Consider the following 20,299-nt stretch of genomic DNA (forward strand, 5'->3'; position numbering starts at 1 on the left):
AAGCGAACTGACCCCTGAAAGAGCAGCGGTGTGCGCCGGTGGATGAAACAAGCAACACTTACCGATTTTGTTTTGTAAATGCTTTATTGTTCAAAACATAGAGAACAAGAACGACAGGAACAACAGAAACATTGTAAACCACATTGAATATGTTCAAAGACCGACAGTTTTCAATGGCTTTTTGTTTAGACAATTAGAAATAATATGTAAATAAAGTTTATAATTCTTTAATTATTACAGGGAAAAAAGTTGTGAAGAAAATCCTGATTTGTGAAAAATTACTTATAATTTTATGTTTGAATTTGTGTTCTTTTCATGTAGACCAAATATGATTGATTCAAATTTCATGTGAAAGTGTGAATCAAATGTGTGATTTCTAAAACGTGTTCATTCTGTCCAAAACCTTTTAGTAATATCAGTTTCAATGGGTGACTGATAGTTTCTGGTGTTTACAGAGAGGACAGTTCAGGTCAACTGTCTGATTCTGTGCAGATCCGACAGTCATCGTCGTTTCTGCTGTCAGTTTAAACCTTTGGATCTAAGAAACATTTCCTGAAAAAACTGATTTAGTTTGTTTCTCACAGTTAAAACATTCATTTTCTCTATCAGAAGTTATTTTATTAAGATGATTGAAATGCAAATCATTCCAATTACCTCAAATTAAATCAAATCAAACTTTATTGATAACGCACTTTTTACACATGTAACTCAAAGTGTTATACATATGTATAAAAAAAAAAAAAACAATAACAAAACTAAGACATTCACTAACAGCTCACAGTTATTCTCTATTCATCATTCATCAAAGGGCCTGTAGCATATTATTCTTAAGCCTTTTATGGTAAACAACATCCATATATTTGATTATTTATTAATTTTGGTACTTTAAAAACATTTTTTTAATTAAAGATTAGTTTGAGTATTTTGCTGGGTTCTTTCCTAACCATAAGTAAGACGACTCGCTCTCTGAGGCTCCGACTTTCTCTCCGTCTGGGTGCCGCCCATTTCATGACATCATCATAGTCTGCCTGGTTTTTCTCCGGAAAACAAACATCCAAACTTTAAAGTGTTATGTCAAACACCACTCAGGAAACCGGTGTGCGTTATTAATAAAGTTATTACAATAATACATATTATTTGTTAGGCGCCTTTCCAGGAACCCAAGGTCGCCGTACATAAAACAGTGAAGGTTAAAAATAATTTAAAAAAGCAATAAAATGTACAGTAAAATATGCACTTTAAAACAGGCCAGGAATTTTAAGTTATGGGAGGAAATATGCAAGTTGGAAAAGGTTGTTTTTAGTTTCCTGGTGAATCGTGGGACAGAGCCAATGTTTAGCAGGTCAGGGGGCAGCCGGTGTTGGCCTGGGGGCGGGGCTGGCAGCAGACTCTTCCTGGAAGGGGCGGTTCCTTATCCACGTCAGCTCGTCCTGGTGGGATGGGAGGGGCTCAGAGAGCCGGTTTGTAGAGGAACACTCAGAGATGCGTGAATGGATCCAAAACCGCTTGGATGGGAATGAGGAGGAGAGGAATGAACATTGCAATATTCCAGGGCTCCCAAATAAAGGTAACAAATAATAATCTGAAAAACTGGTTTTGCATGTTACAGGCTGTTTAAGACCAAGAACATGGGAGGGGCAAAGCCTTTTGGTGTCCCCCCCGCCTGGCTCCTGCACCTAAGTGTGTTTAAATGCTCCATCAGACGTTATAAGGTTATCGGTCATTCTAGTCTTTTGTCCATCCTGTCAGACTAAACTCGTGATTCCTGGGATTATATCCAACCAGATTACACATCACTTTTACAGGTGGAAGACAAAGTAGTTCCTGTGGTTTGAACAAAGAGGAAGTTTATGTTTCCTGTTTCACATCACACTCCAACTTCCAGTTAAAAACGTTGATAAAACGTTCAAGTTCGGGCCGAAACTGAATTCATCCCCTACCCTTCTGGCTCCTCCCCATTTCTCCAACTGTGGGGGCATTTGATGTTTTTAAGGAGGAGACGCAGCGACTCAGGGATGGGTATCCCTCCACCAGTGGGGTGATCCTGTCACGCTGTGGCGTGGAGGAGAGCGGCATTTCTTTATGTGGTGTGTTCTGAAGCTCAGACGTTTACATGTAAGTCTGATTAATGATCAATAATGATGAATCGTTTTCGATGTTGCATGGCTTTTTGAAGCTATAAAACCCATGTTCTGTATTTCTGAGCGCTGGTAGCAACTAGAAGACCGGCGACCACTGATGATGTCATCGAGTGATTAATGTCAGCATTTGAAAAGGCTCTTTGTTCCTTACGGGATCGATGTAGGGGGATGGAGAAGCCATTTGGATTCAGCCTGAGATCCCATAATAAGTCTTCTGTCTCCATACTTCAGTATAGATGATGGTTTGAAGACAGGTGAGCTAATGAAGCTACTAAAGACATTTATTTCATCTGTAGTGTGAGGCAGACAGACCCACATGGATCCACAGCGGATCCTGTACAGGGGTACCCGGACCGGTCCCAGAGGGGCGGCTGAGGGTGGAGTCAGGCGTGGTTTCCCAGCAGAGCCTCCAACAGTCTGGAGCTGTTGGTCACTGCAGTTGTGACAACGATGAATTTATAACCTGGAAGCAAACAGGAGATGAAATTACAATCTGACTGGGGGGGGGGGGGGGGGGGGGGGGGCTGACATGTCTGCAACGGTAACTGAAGGACCAGCCTGTATTTGAGATTCATTCTGTCTTCAGAAGCATCATTACTTTAGTTGGTGTAGAAATAAAACATCTTTTTAATTCAGACATTATGCAGTTTAAGGTAAAACCCCTTCATTTTCTAAGCCCCCCTTTTCGGGGTCACAGGGTCACTGCAGCCTATCCAGACCACTGTTGGGTGTAGTCAGGGTACAACCTGAACAGGGTCTGTTGTAGCACACGCACGCACACGCACACACGCACACACGCACACACACACGCACACACACACACGCACACACGCACACACACACGCACACACGCACGCACACACACACACGCATGCACACACGCACACACACACGCACGCACGCACACCCACACGCACACACACGAGCACACGCACGCATACACGCACGCACGCACCTAGTGACACTTTCAAATCAGCGTCTAAGGCTAAAGCAAAGACACTGAACCCTCTAACACGGAGTTTTGGCTCCAGTCTTCACAGTCTTTGGACTGCTGTAACTCTACAACCGTTTACACCGTCACAGTGGTCCAGTGGTATAGCGGTACACCTTTTGCAGACATTTTGTAGTGCAATGCTGCTTGCTTTTTAGAAATATCTTTGACAGTGCACCGTTTTCCATCCTGATTGGCTGCATCCCATTTGTGTCTCCTGCACATATTTCCATGAATCTTTGATGCAGATCAGATCTTTGCTTCTATTCTAAAAAACTGGACATATTTTTCTATGAAGGATGGAACTTTAACTCTTTAAACGAGAGAAAAGTGTGAAAAAGTTCATGTCTGTCTGAGAAAGTGTGTGTGAGGAGTTTCCAGCCTTAAAACAGCCAGTTCTTTCTGAAACGATGAACAAGGGAACACTGAAAAACCTTAGTGGAGAAAGCTGCCTCTGCTAATGTGCAACACTTAGTAGTGAAGTACAGAAATCATCGGCCCAGAGTCGGTTATGAAAAGCTGCTTTTCTGTGTCAGAATCAGCTGACTGGCGTAAACGGTCACAGCCTTACGGTAGGTCAAAGAGCGGGTAGCTATGCGTCACGGCCACATCTGCAGGGTTAGAAGGATTCCTGACTGAATGACCAAAGTCAGCCTTTACGAAAACCCGTTTCTATGGGAACAAGTTCTTGTTGGGACAGACACTTACAGGAACAGGCGTCTAGGGTCCAGCTTTCATCCATGACTCTGTGTAACAAAAACTGTTCAATGCCCCCCAAGGGTCTGGTAGAAGTGGACAGCACTTAAGCCACTGAGGTAAAGTGTACTAAGACCGTCTCCACCTTTTGCTCTGCCCAGGAAGCGCAGCGCTGAAATCTCTGAAAAGGTGCATCCTCCGAGGAACAGGACCAGAACCAGGCGCTGGGCATCGCTGTTGGGTTCAGCTCTGCTGCCCCCTGGAGACAGAGAGGCATGAAGGTAAACCTGCAGGATCGGTCAGCCGTGTTCTGCTGCTCTCACCTGTCACAGCAAATTCGTGGCCATTCAGGAGCCTGGTGACGTCTTCAAGCCCCGCCCACCCGTCCCTCTCCAGCACCTGTGCCAGAACAGGAAGATGAGCCGGGGTCTGGACCGCTCCCGCCCCGGTCAGCCGCTGCCGGACTCACCTGCTCGATGAGTCTGCAGCTCAGAGGCACGTAGGCACCGCTGAAGATATAAGCCATGTCTTTAGGAACGCGCAGGTCATACTCCTCATCCGACTTTGGCACCTGCCAGAAAAAATGACTCCGCCTCTTACAACCCCGCAAAATCCAGCAAGGCGTGACCAGAGAGGCGTGTGCTTTACCAAATTCAGCTTCCGGCTCAGAGCCCGAAAATGACTTCTCCTAGCCAAAGAGGAGAAGGCGTCTGTGATCTTCCCTGCAACACAAACATCTGTTTAAGAAGCTTAACACAAACACTACACAAAACACACAACTTTAAACAACCCAAAATATAAATTTCCAGCAACTTTAGGCCACATTCACACTGCAGGGCTTAATGCTCAATTCAGATTTTTTGAAAAAATCCGAATTTTTTTGCAAGACCGTTCACATTTCCAAGTAAATCCGAACTTTTGTGATCTCCAGTGTGACCCTGAAATGACCCAGAAGTGACCCGCATGCGCAGAAGAGTCCTCAACGGTGAACGACGTCACTGTTGTTTGTGGAAGTAGCCAACGTTAGCAATGGATGTCAACATCAGTGTTGTCAACAGCTGAGCTCTTTTTGCATTATTACATTTATTTTCACAAAGGAGCCAGATCAATTACAATCTTCTCATTTTAAGAAGGCAATGGAGGCAGGGTCGTCTGGACCCACTGTAGTGGAATGGGGATGTGTGTGTGCTGGGGCCGTGTGTGTGTGTAAGAGAGAGGAGAGAGCGCATGCAGCGAGGTAGAGAATGGGGGGGGGGGCAGTGGGGGCGCATTCATGTTGTGTGTTACGGAGGAAAGAAAACATTGCGGGAAATGTTCAACACCTCGCTCGGCCATTTAGCTGGAAATATTTTCAAAAACCGCCCGGTTGCGATCAGAGCCCTGGAGTTTGTCCTGAATAGAGCTGTCACCCCAAATGTTAATCCAATGGGTGACCTCACTTCCCTTCCACTGACTGGTCTCAGCAGCATCGTCCACCATGGTTGCTGTTTATGTTCTCGTTCCCGCCTACTTCAACGCAGAATGATGACGTTTGTAGCGTATCGATGACGTACGATTCAGATTCAGGTGGCCTGGCCGTTCAGACGGCGGTCGCATTTGAAAAGATGGGATCTGTGTCGTTCAGACTGTCATGAAAAGATCGGAATTGGGTCGTTTCAGCCTGCAGTGTGAACGTAGCCTTAGATGTATAGATCAAATACAACAAAGACTTTCATACAACTCTATACAACAATATGCATTAAATAAAAGTAAAGAACTTTATACAAATAAACAAATTAGATTTGAACAATTGTAGAGTATTTTTACAAAATTTATGTACAAAACTCCACACTAAAAAAAAGTCTGTGTAAAGTACCACAGACTTATAATACTGTACACTACAGTGTCATAACCATTGACTGTACATGAGAACTGGACTGAGTGACTCCTCCCCCCTTCGTGTTTCAAACAGGAAGTAGCTGCTGGCTCCAGGAAGCCAACTTTCCAGAGCCTTCTATAGAGAAATGAACAGCTGTTCCTCCGTGGTTCTGCACTACATACTGGCATGACTAACCCGTTTACTCTATTACTTCTTTAAATGTTCTTTTTTCCTTTCTGTTGTTCTCTACAGTCCTGCCTAACTGGTTTTTCTTTCCTTTTACTTAAGCTTTGTCTCCATTGTTCTTAGAGGTTCTGTGAACATTTCATGAATCTTCTGTAAGCCGTGTGGACCCCCGTTATTTAGATCTTTGCTATGATGACACTTTCTACCTCAAAGTGGACTTTCATGATCTGACGTTGGTCTGAAGGACTAATCAGGACTGGTGTACCTGCCGTTTTGTCGTTGACCAGCTTTCCCACTTTGCTTTCCATGACGGTGAGCGTCTCCGCCCCCTGCTGCTCCACCAGCAGCCCCAGCTGCCTCAGGTTGGAGAAGGTGAGCAGGTGGTCAAAGCCATAACTCTGAAGACAGCCGACATTGCAGAAGTTGATGTCCACCTCATTGGACTCATAAAGCTGCTTTAAGAACGTACCTGGAGGTACTGCGTCTTCAAAGAGCGATAGTCTTTGGGCAGCAGTCCTGTGATGAAGCAGAATCATGAAAAAACAAGAACAACCCATCCCTTTTTGAGGAGTGAGTGTTTACCGTTCTCTGTGATGGACAGAAGACACAGCATCCGCAGGCTTTCCATCATGGAGATCTGCAGGAAACGGAGGAACGGGGTCGGACTTTGTGGAGTTTCATCTCCTAACCGTGTCGACGAGGACTCACCTGTCTGTTGATGTGCTCCTCTATGAAGGAAATGCTTTCACGGATTTCAAAGCCTTCAAGTAGACCTGAAGAAACAGACGTTAAAAACCAATAGGAAGAAGAAAAAGCCTTAAAGCTTGTTTCAATCAGCCTCTCTGGAGAAGCTCAGCGGCAAAAGCATCAGTGGCTCACAGTGTTCTCTCTGCAGCAGCTCTTGGAAGTCCTGCTTTGTCTTCTTCTTCATGATGGACTCACTAGCACCAATGTCTGCAGAACAAACGCAGGTCAGCACGCATTTGCTGGTGTCACCCCGTGGAGCCTGTCACTCAAACCTACGCAGGCTGAGCAGCCGGTGCTCCTGCTTCAGTCCTTTCAGCTCCTCAGACACAAACGTTTTCATCTGCTTGATGTCCATCCCCTGACGCTTCTGCAGGGTCACCACAGCGTCAGAGCGGCTCACTGACTACCACGGGTTTCACAACACTCACGCACGTCGTATGCAGTCTGCAGGTTCCTGGCCTTCTGGCTGAGGAAACCAAAGACGTTGGAGAAATGTTCGTTTCGGATTTCATTGAAGACCTGCAGAAAGAGACAGGATCAGTCCAGAGTGTGCACAGAGAAGGAGCTGCAGCTCCCATCCCAGCCCACCTTATCCTGGGAGTTCAGCATGACCTTCACACTTCTGTCAGAGGAGGTGACGTCTGGACCAAACTCCACGCAGCCTGCAGACAAACCACAAAGATGAAAACCAGTGAGGAGAGAAGACGAGGCCAAAAGAAGCACAGAGCAACCAGAGAAGAGTCAGGGAAAAACTGAAGAAGAAACAGAAAGGACCAAAGGAAACCAAAAAGGAGAGGAAAGACAAACAACAAAAAAGCAGAAAAGTAGAGAAGAAGCAGCAGAACCAGCATCCGCCTCTTTCAAGTTTCAAAGGTAACCTTGAGGTGCATGGAGCAGGTTTGAGCACAAACACATCAGAGTCAAAGCCAAGTCAACTGTCCAACGACCAACACCAACCACACTTGATCCGAAAAATGTCGTCCAGCAGCCCCTCGTACACCACCTGTGAGCACAGAGGAGTGACGAAGTCTACGTCTGAGGAGACAGAGGAGAAGCCGATAAGGCAGAGCCGCGCATCAGGACCCCCCCTCCAGGATCAACCGTCCCACCTCGGTCAATGAGAAAGACACTCCCAATCTCAGCAGGACGAGCTCCTTGTTCTCCCTGCTCCACCTGCTCCCTCCACCACTCGTACGTCATCTGCAGTCAAGACGGAAACACTTTTCAGGCCAGCGGAAAAAAGGCCAGGAGAACCTGGAGGGGGCGGAGAAGACTCGCTGCACCTGGGAACAGGAGCCAATCCCGTACAGCTTGGAGAACGGGCCGTAAACCGAGTGGAGGAGGTGCAGAGCGCCCCCTACTGTTCTCAGCCACCGCTGATCTCCTGCCTGGAAGAGAGACAGCGTAAATCCTGATGTGAAAGCCCAGCTCTGACTTCCTGGTGGAAAACAGCAGGGGTTCAACTTGTATTCTGAAAAGAAGACTTGAGCTTGGCAGCTTTACAACTACTGAACTCAAGACAAAAATGAGGGAAAAGGTTAAAAAAAATCCTTTGTAGACTGTTGACATATTTATTGGGAGCATAACAACTGATAACAACTACATCACTAAACGTTAATGTGAAACACATTGACTGTACAGAAAACGTGGACTGAATGAGTGTAACACGACTGATTCAGACCAATCTCTGCTTACTGACATCATCTGGCTTCAACATAGCAGCATCCACATCAAGAAAAACGCACTTTACTTCATTGGAACTGGAAACAAGCCATTGTCTAGGGGTGATGACCCACTGACCCGGTCCAGTTCTCTAAACAGTCAATGGATGTGAGAACCAGAACAGGGAGAAGGCATTCCTGCCACCACAAACACATCAAACCTCTGATTCTGTTTACAGTTCGGATCCCTGAACAGTATGGGCCAATCAAAAGACAGAATGATAGTTTAGGCTTTGTCATCTCAGCCATACCTACAAAAACAAATCCTGTCTCCAAATAGAGAGTTCTGTTACGAAAAGCTTTATTGTGAGGTGTTTAATTGAAATGGAAAGGTCTAGATCAGTGTTTTTCAACCTTTTTTGAGCCACGGGACACTTTAACCTTGACAAAAATCCTGCGGCACACCAGCATCCAAAAAAAAAAAAAGGAGAAAGTCATAGTCTGTATTGATCTACAGTCCCTCCATGATCTCATACATTTTTGTGATAATTGTGGCAGAAAAAGCTGGAAGCTGCAGATGTTTTTTCTAAAAGATGGAATAAAAGTTAAGTTAGAAGATTTAAAAACTGTTTAATGTGTGTTCGTTGTGGTTTCAAGGCGTTTAACAAGGACGACTCATTGTACGCTGAGACGCTGTCACTTTGACCCAATGCATCATGGGAGATGTAGTGATGGCAGACAGACTCTCTTCTCTGAGCTTCATGGTTTCGCTCACTTGTTCCACGGTCTGACACCGGATTCTGTGGAAAGCTACACCGCTAAAGACGAGCTTTAGCTGGTATTTCTGTTGGAACTGAGAGACTTTATGAGCAAAATCAGAACAAGGAAGTGAAGACTTTAACCACTTCTGATTGGTCAGACTGATGACATGTGATTGAGCCTCCAAGAATGATTGGTGGAGACAGTTAAAGGGGCGGGACTTTTCCTAAAACAGCTGAAGCTACGGCTAAATTGTGGTACCGTCATTCTTATCAAAATGTCTTTAATAGAATCAAATAAACACAAAGAAAAAAGTATTTTATATTCCTAACTACTCAGTGTTTTATCAGGGCCTGTTTGGATGAACACAGAGCTGATATCCTGGAGATGGAAATGTTTTTAGGTCAGTGAATGGGTCATTTCCTACACCTGACCATCTCCCACCGCACACTAGTGTGCTGCGGCACACTGGTCGAAAAACACTGATCTAGAAGACCTGAAAACAACTCTGACAATTCTAGGAGCAGCTCAGACAAAGATGTACGTCCTGCATAGTCCACACAGGCACTGGAACTTTATTTACCAGAAAATTGTCGTGAAAGAACTCAGGCAGCTCCATACTTAAGATGTCATCATCAAGGGGGAGGAGGTAGAAGGCCCACTCGTCTGTGGTCACGTCTGTCCGGACACGGAGACTGTGTTAGCACCTGGAACCGGCATTCCTGCCTCCAGGCAGACATGCAGAGAAGCTTACCGCCAAAGACGCCCTCCTCCTCCAGCACCGCCTCACATGCAAAGAACTGTGGGAGAGGGAGAACATCAGGACTCAGACCCAGCACCGCGGGGCGTATGCAGCAGACCTACCCTCTGAAGGGTAGAGACTATACAGCAGATCTGCCCTCTGAGCGGTAAAGACTATACAGCAGATCTGCCCTCTGAGCGGTAAAGACTATACAGCAGATCTGCCCTCTGAGGGGTAGAGACTATACAGCAGATCTGCCCTCTGAGCGGTAAAGACTATACAGCAGATCTGCCCTCTGAGCGGTAAAGACTATACAGCAGACCTACCCTCTGAGGGGTAGAGACTATACAGCAGATCTACCCTCTGAGGGGTAAAGACTATACAGCAGACCTACCCTCTGAGGGGTAGAGACTATACAGCAGATCTGCCCTCTGAGCGGTAAAGACTATACAGCAGATCTACCCTCTGAGGGGTAAAGACTATACAGCAGACCTACCCTCTGAGGGGTAAAGACTATACAGCAGATCTGCCCTCTGAGCGGTAATGACTATACAGCAGACCTACCCTCTGAGGGGTAGAGACTATACAGCAGATCTACCCTCTGAGGGGTAAAGACTATACAGCAGACCTACCCTCTGAGGGGTAAAGACTATACAGCAGATCTGCCCTCTGAGGGGTAATGACTATACAGCAGACCTACCCTCTGAGGGGTAGAGACTATACAGCAGACCTACCCTCTGAGGGGTAGAGACTATACAGCAGATCTACCCTCTGAGGGGTAAAGACTATACAGCAGACCTACCCTCTGAGGGGTAGAGACTATACAGCAGATCTACCCTCTGAGGGGTAAAGACTATACAGCAGACCTACCCTCTGAGGGGTAAAGACTATACAGCAGACCTACCCTCTGAGGGGTAAAGACTATACAGCAGATCTGCCCTCTGAGCGGTAATGACTATACAGCAGACCTACCCTCTGAGGGGTAGAGACTATACAGCAGATCTACCCTCTGAGGGGTAAAGACTATACAGCAGACCTACCCTCTGAGGGGTAAAGACTATACAGCAGATCTACCCTCTGAGGGGTAATGACTATACAGCAGACCTACCCTCTGAGGGGTAGAGACTATACAGCAGACCTACCCTCTGAGGGGTAGAGACTATACAGCAGATCTACCCTCTGAGGGGTAAAGACTATACAGCAGATCTGCCCTCTGAGCGGTAAAGACTATACAGCAGATCTACCCTCTGAGGGGTAAAGACTATACAGCAGACCTACCCTCTGAGGGGTAAAGACTATACAGCAGATCTACCCTCTGAGGGGTAGAGACTATACAGCAGACCTACCCTCTGAGGGGTAGAGACTATACAGCAGATCTACCCTCTGAGGGGTAAAGACTATACAGCAGATCTGCCCTCTGAGCGGTAAAGACTATACAGCAGATCTACCCTCTGAGGGGTAAAGACTATACAGCAGACCTACCCTCTGAGGGGTAAAGACTATACAGCAGATCTACCCTCTGAGGGGTAAAGACTATACAGCAGACCTACCCTCTGAGGGGTAGAGACTATACAGCAGATCTACCCTCTGAGGGGTAAAGACTATACAGCAGACCTACCCTCTGAGGGGTAGAGACTATACAGCAGATCTGCCCTCTGAGCGGTAAAGACTATACAGCAGATCTACCCTCTGAGGGGTAAAGACTATACAGCAGACCTACCCTCTGAGGGGTAGAGACTATACAGCAGATCTGCCCTCTGAGGGGTAAAGACTATACAGCAGATCTACCCTCTGAGGGGTAAAGACTATACAGCAGACCTACCCTCTGAGGGGTAAAGACTATACAGCAGATCTACCCTCTGAGGGGTAAAGACTATAATAATAATAATAATAATGGATTGGATTTATCTGCGCTTTTCCAGACAGTCAAAGTGCTTACATTGTGTCCATTATTCAGTCACTCCTCATTCATACTTGGTGACGGTAAGCTACTGTTGTAGCCACAGCTGCCCTGGGGCAGACTGACACTATACAGCAGACCTACCCTCTGAGGGGTAAAGACTATACAGCAAACCTACCCTCTGAGGGGTAGAGACTATACAGCAGACCTACCCTCTGAGGGGTAGAGACTATACAGCAGACCTACCCTCTGAGGGGTAAAGACTATACAGCAGACCTACCCTCTGAGGGGTAGAGACTATACAGCAGATCTACCCTCTGAGGGGTAAAGACTATACAGCAGATCTGCCCTCTGAGCGGTAATGACTATACAGCAGACCTACCCTCTGAGGGGTAAAGACTATACAGCGGATTTACCCTCTGAGGGGTAAAGACTATACAGCAGATCTACCCTCTGAGGGGTAAAGACTATAATAATAATAATAATAATGGATTGGATTTATCTGCGCTTTTCCAGACAGTCAAAGTGCTTACATTGTGTCCATTATTCATTCACTCCTCATTCATACTAGGTGACGGTAAGCTACTGTTGTAGCCACAGCTGCCCTGGGGCAGACTGACACTATACAGCAGACCTACCCTCTGAGGGGTAAAGACTATACAGCAGACCTACCCTCTGAGGGGTAAAGATGATCTTGTATCTTCTGAACCTTCCCACTGCTTTGTCTGCATTGACCACATCTGAGAAATGAGACAGAGAAGCAGCATCAGGACGACGTATCTGCATTTTCATTCATCCATAGTCCAGATACAGCTCCACAGCACAGGTCATGTGACCCCCAGGACCTCCATGCTAAAGGATAAGAGGTCACAGAACTTTAAATTTTCCAATCACGGACATACAAGAGGGACAAAAAGGACTCATAGAAGCTGGAACATGCTCCTTAAAGCTGTTCTAGAGTCTTAAAACAGAAACAGAGGGGCGCTCACCACAAATCCACTTCACTGTCTGGATTCTGGGTCTGATCAGAAAGCAGAGCCTGTAGACATTAGAAACACAGGGTCAGGGGTCACGGCGGGGTGGGTGGGGTTTAAACTGAGGGAGGGCGGGGGTCTTACTGATCGGACAGGCTCACTGTTGCTTTGTACTCCACTTTGTACAGTTTGACGATGTCATGTTGCTGTTAGACAGAAGACAAGGTTTAATGAGGAAGACCTCCATCAGGACAGTCAGCTGTAGGGTGGGGGAGGGGCTGAACCTTTGCTCACCTTTAGGGTCGACATGTTAGCGATCCGATCCAGAGGACTCATCAGGTCCGACTCAATGAACAAGTCTTTCTTTCCTGGCAGCTGAGAAGACAATAAGTAGCAGATCAGGATCCACACATCTTCAGTCTAAGGATTCTGGTCTGAATTGAGGAAACCAATGTATGGGACTTGCTTGTACGTGGCACACCTGTATGGGGCACACCTGTACAGGGCACACATGCACTTGATACACCTGTACTGGGCACACCTGTACTGGGCAACCCTGTACATGACACACCTGTACGGGGCACATCTGTACTTGACACACCTGTACAGGGCACACCTGTACGTGACACACCTGTACGTGGCACACCTGTACTTGACACACCTGTACGTGACACGCCTGTACGTGACACGCCTGTACGGAGCACACCTGTACGTAGCACACCTGTACGTGACACACCTGTACGGGGCACATCTGTACTTGACACACCTGTACAGGGCACACCTGTACGTGACACACCTGTACGTGACACACCTGTACGTGACACCTGTACGTGAGACACCTGTACTTGACACACCTGTACAGGGTACGCCTGTACGTGACACACCTGTACGTGACACACCTACAAAAAATATATATATATTAGATTAGATCAACGCGTTCCCCGCGACGTTCCAGGCGACGGCTCGGCGGAGCGCGGCTGAGCGAGGGCGTAGCACGGTGTCACACCGCTGCCAGCCGCCGAGCTCCACGGAGGAAGGAGAGGCCGACGATCCCGCTGGACGAGGGCATGGCGCGGTGTCGCGTACCGCGCTCCGCCGTGCCGTCGCCTGGAATGTCGCGGGGAACGCGTTGATCTAATCTAATATATATATATATATTTTCAAATGTTAATCCATATGCTTTATAATAAAGTTGCTCAATTGCCCTGGCCCTGTTGTCCTGCTACAACAAAGATGATTTTCCTGAGTTTTTCTTCAGAAATGCATTTGTAGTTCACTCTCTGTGTTAATACAAAATGATTGAGAGACTTGCTGTCACATTTGAACGTTTATCAGAAGAGTTATTGAAGCAGGAAGTCTGAATCTGTGAAGATATTTCTAACTTTACCAAAAAAATAAATTTTTCTAACTTTACCAAGTTCTCCGAATCCTGCACTCTGATTGGTCGACTCCGCCTCCTCTAACCCTCCTTCCCCCCCCTAGTCCCATTATCGGACACAGATCAGTTTAGACAAGTTTCTCGCAAGGAATGTGTCAGAATTCAGAGCGCAGTTGTAGCGCACTTGTGATTTGAGCCAGCAGATTCACGCAGAAGCACATTTGAGCAGTTGGAATCACAGATTTGAAGTTGGAACTCTAAATGAACTCATGCTAATGGAAATTTGTCAGTTCACAGCAGAAGATTTTTACACACAGATGCAGATTTTTGATGCACAAGTTTTCACATTCTATATTAAAAGTTCTCACATCGAATCTACAGGTGCGTTCTTTTTGGAGCATTTTTACCTTCATACATGCAGGGCCTGCACCAAACGTTACAGTCTTAGAGCGTTCAGTCACAGCATAGAAAGAAAACGTTCCTGCCACATTCTCTCCACAGGCATGCTGTGAGTGACAGCTCCTACTGAACACACACACAAAGGTTCAAGCACTGGTAAAGAATTCCAGACACAGGGATGTTGAAAACATTTCATTTTTTCGCCAATCCTGCAGACTGGTGCTGTTCACGTGACATGTGCACACTCCTTGCATGTTAGAAATGGGAAAGGAGACAGAGTAGTTTGGGTAAATGTCCTGCAGACGTATACGGCGTAGCACACCCACATCTGCACATGCTCAGTAGGGAGCACATACTCGCTCCATACTATTACTAGAGTGTGGTGTAAGTGTTCTGTACGTCAGCAACACCCGTACGACAGAAGTGTGAGTAACTTATGTTCAACTTACAAGTACTTCCCGATAAAATTTTTACGATGTCCCTCAAGGCTCCTCCTGTTTACAGCCCTCTTTAGGCCCAAAAACTCACACAGCACCCAGATGGGTGCATCTGATTCAGGCTGAAACTTCATCTGTGGGTCCTGAGATCCACATAAAATATCCACCCACAACAGACTGCTGGTCATGTCCACATTTTGGTAAAGGTCTCCCTCTGTTTTGAAGTCTGGATCTGGAGTTAGGTGTCTTTCAAATGGACCCGGAGCATCTCTGAGAAGGGAGGACGTTTTTCTGCCTCTCCCTACAAACCCCAGGAGCCTGGACACCAGTGACGGACCCGAAAAGACAAAGAAGAACCAGCTGCTGGACACATGAGGAGTCAGCAGCGTCCCCCACTGCAGCCTGAGCCGATCTCTGTGTGGAAGAAGTAGAAACAGAGCAGTGGCAGTCCTCACTGGAACTACATCCACACATCGGATCCCACTTATGGCTGAAGTTCACTCGTCACATCAATGCAACGGACAAAAGAACCAGGTTCTCTGAAAAGACAAGTCAGGAACCTGAATATTGGGTTGTCCCCCACTCTGGAAGATGTCAGAACATGACAACAGCAACCAGGCCGTTAACTCAACCAACAAAGAAAAGATATTAACTATACATTTAAATGTGGACGTGGGAAAAGGTGGATTTCTACATCCGTTCATCAACAGACAGGGCTCTCTGCTCCCCACCAGCTGATCATCTAAACAGGATGTGACGTCACCAGACCAGGACCAACAAGGTCCGCTGAAGAACAGTGGACTCTTAAGACAAAGTCCCATTCTTCACGGAGGACGGCTGGTTCGAAAGAGGCTTCAAAAAGAAGCCTCTGTGGACAAACTGTCCTAAGTCTGTTTCGACCTTTTTTGTCCAGCAAACACGCACACCTCCACACAGATTCACGCACTTACCTGTTCCAGCAGGTAAACAAGCTGGTCCCTGGCAAGCCGCTTCAGCAGAGAGAAGTCCGGGAGCCCGGGGGTGTCCCTGCGGGCCATCCTGGCAGCAGAGAGCGGGCAGCAGGACTGGGGCTAGCTAGGATGCTAGTGGACCGCCGGGACCGGAGGTCGAGCGCTGCTTCACAGGAACGAAACGTGATTACGAATATAATGTTTGTTTATCAATAAAGAAACATTTAACATCTACAAATTATTGTAGACATTTCTCCGTTAATCGATCATTAACAGCATAAATGTCTCGATCTGTGAGTTCCGCCTCCGTAGCTCATAAAGTGGAACCAATCACCTGGAGATCTGTTCCCCACCGGAAAGATCAAGTGGAGCACAGGATGTGCGCTGGCAAATGTGATCGGGTGGAGAGCAGCGACAATAATCACCGGTGGAGATTCAAGCCTTCGGCAGTTTCTAAAAGTGTCGCTTGACAGTTATATTTATAAGCAGTTAAATTCAGCTTGCCTGTAATTAATACGTTATTTATGTCCACATAAAGAAGACTTCCTGGCTACACCAACAACGTTTTTGTTATTTTGATCGAAGCTCCCGCTTGCGGCACTTCCTAAAAAACATCGGGTAGTTCTTAAGTTAGACTGTAATTCTAGACTGTAAGTCTAAGAAAACCGGACCTAAAAGAGAAAATATCTATTAACCGCAGCAATGAACTCTGAGGCGGGAATCTTGATAGAAACGGTTAACTTTGCTGCGGACAAACATCGAAAACAGCGGCGCAAAGACCCGGAGGAAACGCCGTACATCAACCACCCCATCGGTGCGTATGACGTCACACAGCTCCACTTTGATCTGTCTCGTCTGCACATCAATAGCGTCTATGTGTTATTAATCACTGCTCATGCTCAAAGTGAAGCAAAGCATTGTTTTAGTAGGATATTTACATTCGTTAATATTTTTAAGTTTTGTGTTCAGTTTTTTTGGGGTTTATTTTCTTATCTTTTGGTCTCAATTTTAGATGTTGGCTTTTTTTCCATCCTGAGTTTCGTTATATATCTTCATGTTCGATTTCCCATCAACAGATTTGAATTCTTTATTTTCCGGTTTGACTTTTCCGTTCTTGACGTTACCATCTTGGTAATGGTAAATGGCGTATACTTATATAGCGCCTTTCTTCCTACAAGGACAAAGCGCTTTACAGTCACAGACCCATTCACCCAGTCACACACACATTCACACACACAGTCACACACTGGGGATTCCGTTTTTCGTCTTCGGGTTCAGGTTTGAGTCTTTGTGTTTAGTTTTCCTTCTTCAAACTTTAGATTTAGTTTGTTTTGCTTAATCGGGGGGAAAAGTTCTTGAACTTTATTTTCTGCTTTAGTCTCCTTCGTTTAGTTTGGACTTAGATTGAGTTTAGCTGTAATATTTTCTTTTCAAATGAACACAACTGTCAGAAGTTTAAGGTGCCAAGAAGTCAGGAAGAAGTATAGAAGTAAGAAATAGAACTGATAAATAGAAGTCTGAACCTGTCATCAGACCGCTTGCGTGTCTCCTCATGCAGTGGATGGTGTTTCTGGTCCTCAGGTGTTGCCAGGATCCTGAGCCATGAGGGCGGTGTGACAGACGTGGAGGTGCTGCAGGTATGTCTGCAGCCGTGTCTTAGTGTCTGCATTGATGTCTCCATCCTCACGCCGTCCGTGTTTGCAGGCCGCACTGCTGCACGACACGGTGGAGGACACGGACACCACCCCCACGGAGCTGGAAGCAAAGTTTGGCCCGGTTGTTGCTCGAATCGTACAGGAAGTCACAGACGACAAAAGCCTGCCGAAGCGGGAGCGGAAGCGGGTGCAGGTGGAGCACGCAGCCCAGTGCAGCCGGCAGGCTAAACTGGTCAAACTGGCAGACAAGCTCTACAACCTGAGGGACCTGAACCGCTGCACTCCTGTGGGTCAGTCCGGATTTAGTTCCCATCTGGAGAGAATGAATGATTTCCACCAGACGTCTGTTCACATCGTGTTTTGCACTGACTGTTTTTGCCACGGTCTCTGTGTTTGTGTAGAGGGAGCAGGTTTGAGGGGGGCTGCCGTATGTGCTGCATACTATGGTCGTACTTTGGAAAGCTTGACGCTCTACTGACCCGTCACTCATGGTTACACTAACCCTTTCCAGTGACTCAATGGCAACTGCTAGTTTAGGGGAAACATTGTAGTCAAAAGAAGCATCACTTAAAAAAAGAGAGGAGAGCCAGCTGCCCCTTACTGTTACTTTAGATGCACTTTTATACTCAGATGACGTCAATAAATGACTGACACTTAGTCAATCTACACCATATAACCAAAAGTATTGGTTCCCCCACCCAGGTGATCAGAATCTGGTGTCCTAATCACTTATTCTGGCCACAGGTGTATAAAATCATCTCTCTGACATGCAGACTGTTTCTAAAAACGTTTGTGAAAGAATGTGTCGTATGGCATGGGCCATTTCCAATGTTGTGCAGCCACTGCCCCTTTTTGTGTCTCCATCCTTCCCTCACTGGTGGAAACAGCAGATACTTAAACTCCTCCACTTAAGCCGCCTTCTCACCAAACAAGAGTTGTGCGACCAGTTCTGGTATAATGAAAGTGCAGACTCAGAGGACCAACGGCTCTTTCAGGACAACCGTTTCCCCACTCTCATTTCTGAGACCGCGCCTCCTTGCTGCTGGGAGCCGTTTGGTATTATTATTATTATTCTCTGGGACTTTTCACCAGTTTCCTGTTTCAGTGTACAGATATGATATCATCACTATGGAAACGGCATTCTCTGATGTGGTGTTGTCTAAAACCTCACAGAAAACATTCAAGTGCTTTTGTCATTTAGCTTTTCAGGGATTTTTGACCTAAACTGGAAAAGTGGAAACTGCTTATAATTGTTCACTCAAGTTTAGTCTACATTGCATCACAACAGAGATTCAAGTGGAGCTAATGGAAAGACTATTGCACAACTGCAGACCTACCCAGACACGGTCGTCTACCTAAACTAACAGGTCGAACAAGGAGAAGACTGATCAGAGATGCTGCCAAGAGGCCCATGATCCCTCTGGATGAACTGCAGAGTTCTACAGATCGGGGGGGGGGGGATAAAGTGCACAATAAAGCACAAGGGTTACATGAGAAGATTGTATGTGTTTTATGGGCATAAACTGCTTCCACAATTCTGCTCATCTCTCCCTTAAATGCATATCTTTACAAATGTGGCTCCATTTAAAGCAACACATTTTCCAACAGAATACCTTTTTTATGGCTGAGAAAAGATCCAGGAGAAAAACAATTTCAAAGAGGTCTAGTGAATCTTCTCAGTGAGGCATGTTTCTATGAGTTCATCTGATGAGTGTCATAACTGTGTTCAGGCTGGAGCAGCGAACGCGTCCACGAATATTTCGTGTGGGCCTCTGAGGTGGTGAGGAACCTGAAAGGAACCAACTCCGTTCTGGAGGAGAAGCTGGCTGAGCTGTTCCAGGAGAGAGGCCTGACTCTCTGAAAGTGTCTGCACCAAAATGGGAATCATTCTGACTACATCTAAAATATTAAATCTGTTTTCCTTCATGTGTTTCACTCTGTTTTTGGACAAACAAAATGGGTTCTGATCTCCATGAAGCAAAGCTTTTCCTAATACAGTTCCTTGTAGACTGGTAAAAATCATCATGACATACTACATAGTGAAGCATGGCGGTGGGAGTATTATGCAGCCTCAGTGGATGAGGTAGTGAGATAGTAAATTTCACAGGAACATTTGGTTTCTACATATACCTCTGGATTCTCTAGAAAGGACTGTATTAAATATTAGTTCGTACCCCGTCAGTTTCTTGCACAAAGAAATAAATGAATAATGACTCAGAGACACTTATCTTCTTGTAGGTTTACTCCGCACAAAGAGCACAAATTTGTACGCAGGGTTACAGACAGATGAACAGGGTTGTGGCATCAGAGTCCGAACAACGGAGCTCAAAGTCTAAACAAAGAAAACGGGAAAATGGGCTTGGTATATAAGCCCTGCATTTGCATATTCAGAAGATCGTCCGATGGACCCCGTGTGAAAATCACGCCCACGAAGAGACGAGAGAAACTCCAAGGCTAAAGTGAAGATAACTCTGAGGCCTGCTCAGCACATCACACATGCACAGAAAAAAGGGAGGATGAGAATAAACTTCGAGAACAATAGCTTGGCTGTGTCGTCTTCCTGTAATATAATTTTGAGATGACAATACATGCTTAGTAAATTAAGTTTAAACCATTAGTGTAATAAAAGTTAAAGGCAGTTTCTAACTATTCTTCACATACCCCCCTGTTTGTCATATCAAAATTATATACGGAAAGTCAGCAGAACACTTCTCATCATCAACCATATCCCACTTCACGAAGATTTTCAGTATAGACATATCGGCTCTGCATCGAAAACAAAAGGGTATAGGCATATGTAAATACACAAGAATACATAAAAATCA

The 20,299-nt window shown here is 46.0% G+C and overlaps 2 protein-coding genes across 5 annotated transcripts; one reads left to right on the plus strand and one right to left on the minus strand.

Moving 5' to 3' along the window:
* Window positions 1–660: 660 nt before the first annotated feature.
* Window positions 661–16,168, minus strand: vps33b (VPS33B late endosome and lysosome associated). 4 transcript variants are annotated; one of them, XR_002288896.2, is made up of 24 exons: window positions 15,820–15,960; window positions 12,950–13,030; window positions 12,800–12,861; window positions 12,671–12,720; window positions 12,354–12,421; window positions 9,794–9,839; window positions 9,623–9,717; window positions 7,903–8,007; window positions 7,729–7,819; window positions 7,577–7,654; window positions 7,208–7,281; window positions 7,052–7,138; window positions 6,896–6,986; window positions 6,752–6,826; window positions 6,581–6,645; window positions 6,455–6,509; window positions 6,342–6,388; window positions 6,138–6,270; window positions 4,477–4,550; window positions 4,298–4,399; window positions 4,152–4,227; window positions 3,974–4,087; window positions 2,454–2,604; window positions 661–1,505 (listed from the first exon to the last, which is right to left on the minus strand). XR_002288896.2 is itself a non-coding variant. In XM_004084840.3 (23 exons), the coding sequence occupies exons 1-23, from the start codon at window positions 15,904–15,906 to the stop codon at window positions 2,525–2,527; spliced, it is 1,836 nt and encodes a 611-aa protein (XP_004084888.1). In that variant the 5' UTR covers window positions 15,907–15,960; the 3' UTR covers window positions 661–2,524. The 4 variants fall into 4 exon arrangements, 3 of the variants coding, with proteins under 3 accessions (XP_004084888.1, XP_020555938.1, XP_020555939.1); XM_004084840.3 differs by having other exon boundaries at window positions 661–2,604; XM_020700279.3 differs by lacking the exon at window positions 15,820–15,960 and adding an exon at window positions 14,882–15,038 and having other exon boundaries at window positions 661–2,604.
* Window positions 16,169–16,425: 257 nt separating this feature from the next.
* Window positions 16,426–19,400, plus strand: hddc3 (HD domain containing 3). The gene is made up of 4 exons (XM_004084841.3): window positions 16,426–16,633; window positions 17,401–17,456; window positions 17,524–17,764; window positions 19,205–19,400. Exons 1-4 carry the CDS (start codon window positions 16,522–16,524, stop codon window positions 19,333–19,335), a joined length of 540 nt encoding a protein of 179 aa, XP_004084889.1. The 5' UTR covers window positions 16,426–16,521; the 3' UTR covers window positions 19,336–19,400.
* Window positions 19,401–20,299: the final 899 nt, after the last annotated feature.

Source organism: Oryzias latipes, chromosome 3, assembly GCF_053564925.1.
Source record: "Oryzias latipes strain Hd-rR chromosome 3, Olatipes_Hd-rR_3.1".
Classification (NCBI taxonomy): Eukaryota; Metazoa; Chordata; class Actinopteri; order Beloniformes; family Adrianichthyidae; genus Oryzias; species Oryzias latipes.